This window comes from Limulus polyphemus, unplaced genomic scaffold (assembly GCF_000517525.1).
Source record: "Limulus polyphemus unplaced genomic scaffold, Limulus_polyphemus-2.1.2 Scaffold2827, whole genome shotgun sequence".
Lineage (NCBI taxonomy): Eukaryota > Metazoa > Arthropoda > Merostomata > Xiphosura > Limulidae > Limulus > Limulus polyphemus.
Window position 1 is genome coordinate 129,130 of NW_013668437.1, and position 3,318 is coordinate 132,447.

A 3,318-nucleotide genomic window follows, 5' to 3' on the forward strand; every position below is an offset into this window, starting at 1 on the left:
TTTATTACTTTAAGTTAGTGTGTGTATATATATATATACACACACACACACACACACACACACACACACACACACACACACCTGATATTTGGAAAACTTATTTGATACTGTGATGCATCATTCAATTCTCTATTGGTATTAATTGTCTTTTTATCTGCACCACCAAAATATTCTCATTGTATTTCAAATAGGTTTTTATTTAGGTATCACAATAAAAATTTTAAGCTTGTTCAGTCGAGATTTTTTCTGAGGCATGTATGAGTTTATTGTAAAATCTGAGCTGTAGAAAAGCACTTGGTTTATTTGGAGGTAATTTATAGTGAAAAACAATTATAAGTGGCATACCTTTTGTCTTCCTACACATCCGTATTAGAACAAAGTTCTCTGACAGCATGACATTTAGATTTTAGCTTTCACCAATGGTGGTGATGAACATCACAGTGTATTATACAAATGAGAAATGATCTTGTACATTTATATTCATAAAAGTATTAGTTTAAATTTTGTGATCTGTATAAACATGGAACCAGGTTTACAGAATTTTAAACTGGCAATTATTTCTAAAGTGGTTTGCTTTCAGTTTTATTTGTGATATTTTCATATTATTATTAATGTTTTTTTTTGTGTTACGAGATGGAAGATTTAGCCATTGTAGTTGTAATGTCTTTCTGTGTAGATCTGTAGATGACTCATTTATTACTTGCTTCTGCCTTCAGTTGTGTTACTGGAATAATTTACAAGTAGTAATATTAATAAAAAATTTGTTATGATAAAATATTGTACTTATTAGAATGGGAAATGGTTTTTCATTATGAAGGTAGCACATTTATTGTGGCTACTGCTACAATTAGTTAGTGTATGTTTACAAGTATTTTTATTTTGGTATAAACTAAAAACTGAGATTAGTAATAGGATTAGGTAAAGGCCATAAAGCTATTTTTAATCAGCTATGTGTATATGGTAACATTTTACTATTGGAGTTGAAAACTTGTATTCTTGAGAATTAAGGAAATGTTTGTTTTGTAAACTATTTTAACTGTTGGGTAGGTAGACATGTACAAGTGCAATCAGACAAAATCATTTCTAGCATTTTTCTTACTCCTAACTAAATTCAACTACAAATACTTCAAGTGATAAAGGTCTACCAGTAATTTCTTTATTGTATATCTTCTTACCATGCTTCATTTTCTTACACCACAGTTTTGTTATTTATGAACAAAATACTAGTTAATAGGATATTATTATTATTACAAAACATGTATGAACAAGCTCACTGTTTTGAAAACCATGTGCTCTACCATTGGTTTGTAAAAGATGTGAAAAATCAAATTGAAAAAAAAAGTGTCTGTTCCATTAAACTACCTTTAATGGTGGAGATTTTCTATGTTGAGGTTGTAATTGGTATGAAAAAAGTGGTCTCTAGTACAAGTTAACATGCATACTAACCAACATTTATTTGAATTCCATACAAGGTTAACATGGAATTAAGAATCCCTCCATGCATGCAAACGCACACACCGAGATATGTTGAAAATATTTGTCTTTTTTTCTTTTCTTTTAGGAAAAACATTGTCAACAGAAGTATAATGTCTCTTGTATTATGACAATGCCACAGTACCAAAGAAAGGGATATGGGCGATTTCTGATTGATTTTAGTAAGTTTGACCACATCATACATAACCTGATAAGCTATGTGGATGCCCAGTGAAAATTCTAACAAAGTCAAATTAGTTTCGCATAAAAAAAAAACATTTTAAGCATACAGATAAATGAGAAAAAAACTAGAGTTATAAAAAAAATATTGTGTGTTTATTATTAGCATTTATCAATTCATTTCCTTTTTAAAGACAAATGTTTGTTTACCTAATTCCTGATATAAAATTTGTGGTTCATTATTATGTTAATATCACAAGTTTGCCTTATTTTGTGGAAAAGATTAATTCTGATTGTTAATCTTTTTGTTTTTTTTAATTTCACAAATGTCAGTACTTCATATGCACAGTTTGAAAAATAATCCATTTAGAACTTTGTATTATTAATATTAGAATATAAGTGCATACCACTGAATGCGTATTTTCAGTGTGAACATTATTTTTGTAATGAATAAATGCAGTTACAACCCAATATTTTATGAAAAGACAGATACATATTATTGGACCAATAAAGTTAACTTTAGCAGAATTATGTATGACAAAGTAAGGATTTTTACACAAGGTGTTAGAAATGTTTAACAGTTCGATTATTTATTTTTTAGGCTATCTTTTAACAAGGAAAGAAGGACTTGTTGGAACACCAGAGAAACCTTTATCAGACTTGGGTCGGTTAAGCTATTACTCATACTGGAAAAGTGTCACTCTAGAACATCTGTACAAATGTAAAGAAGAAAGTCCAAAAATAGAGGGTGAATAATTATAAATATTCTAGAATGTTATACTTTAGTACTTGCAGCTTGTTTGAAATTGTAAATATTAGCATTTATCTATCACCAGTAGCTAAAGTTTAAAAGCAGTGCCTAAATAAAACATTACTATAAGTAAAAGCTGTTCTTTTCACTTAACTCCCTCACTTTGGGTTCAGTCCTAGTGATTGACCTTATAACCATTTTGTGCTTATTATAATTTTCATACTATAAGTTTTAATACAGTATGCGTACCTTCCCGAAATTTTGCAGATTATCAGTAAACATTACAAGGCTCTCGTACACAAAATATCAGTTTTAAGATTTTTTTTAAGTAATGATTTGCTCATGCATTTTTTTCTTTTTGAATGTTGACTATCCAAACTGCAGAGTAATTTTGATTTTAAGATTAAAAATACTTTTATGCATTAAAAAATTTTCATATTTCACATTCAAAATTTTTATAACCTCCATGTAATTATCAAACTTTTGTTTTAGAAAACACTTTATATTGTATCTGTTATTTTCACTATTGTATCTCTGTATGGGTTTGGCTGATTTGATCAATCTCGCAACTACCATAAAAAAAATTAGGAAATAGGTATAAATTATGCTTTGTTAGTTCTAGAATGACTACAGATTATAACACAAAACCACAAATGTTTAGTCTAAATAGTTTAAATCTCATAACATTATACAACTATATATATTTATTATTTTTATTTTAATGAATTTTCAGCTGACTAACATTACAGAAGTTGCAATGATGCAGTCACATGTACTCATGTTACTGTATCCAATAGTGTAAAATTGACCTTTACAAAGTGACCTGTCTTGGCTTTGTTCTAATGAACCAGCATTTTGTAAATTAATGTCACAATTCTGTTATAATGTATTACATATGTATATATATATATATA

The 3,318-nt window shown here is 28.3% G+C and overlaps 1 protein-coding gene across 4 annotated transcripts in view; it reads left to right on the forward strand.

The window, feature by feature from the left end:
• Positions 1–3,318, forward strand: part of LOC106468005 (histone acetyltransferase KAT6A-like) — a 100,216-nt gene that overhangs the window by 79,626 nt on the left and 17,272 nt on the right. For all 4 annotated transcript variants that reach the window (XM_013928400.2, XM_022396280.1, XM_022396282.1 and 1 more), the window contains 2 exons: positions 1,562–1,655; positions 2,255–2,401. In XM_013928400.2, coding sequence (XP_013783854.1) covers positions 1,562–1,655; positions 2,255–2,401 — 241 coding nt within the window. The remainder of the gene's footprint in view (positions 1–1,561; positions 1,656–2,254; positions 2,402–3,318) is intronic.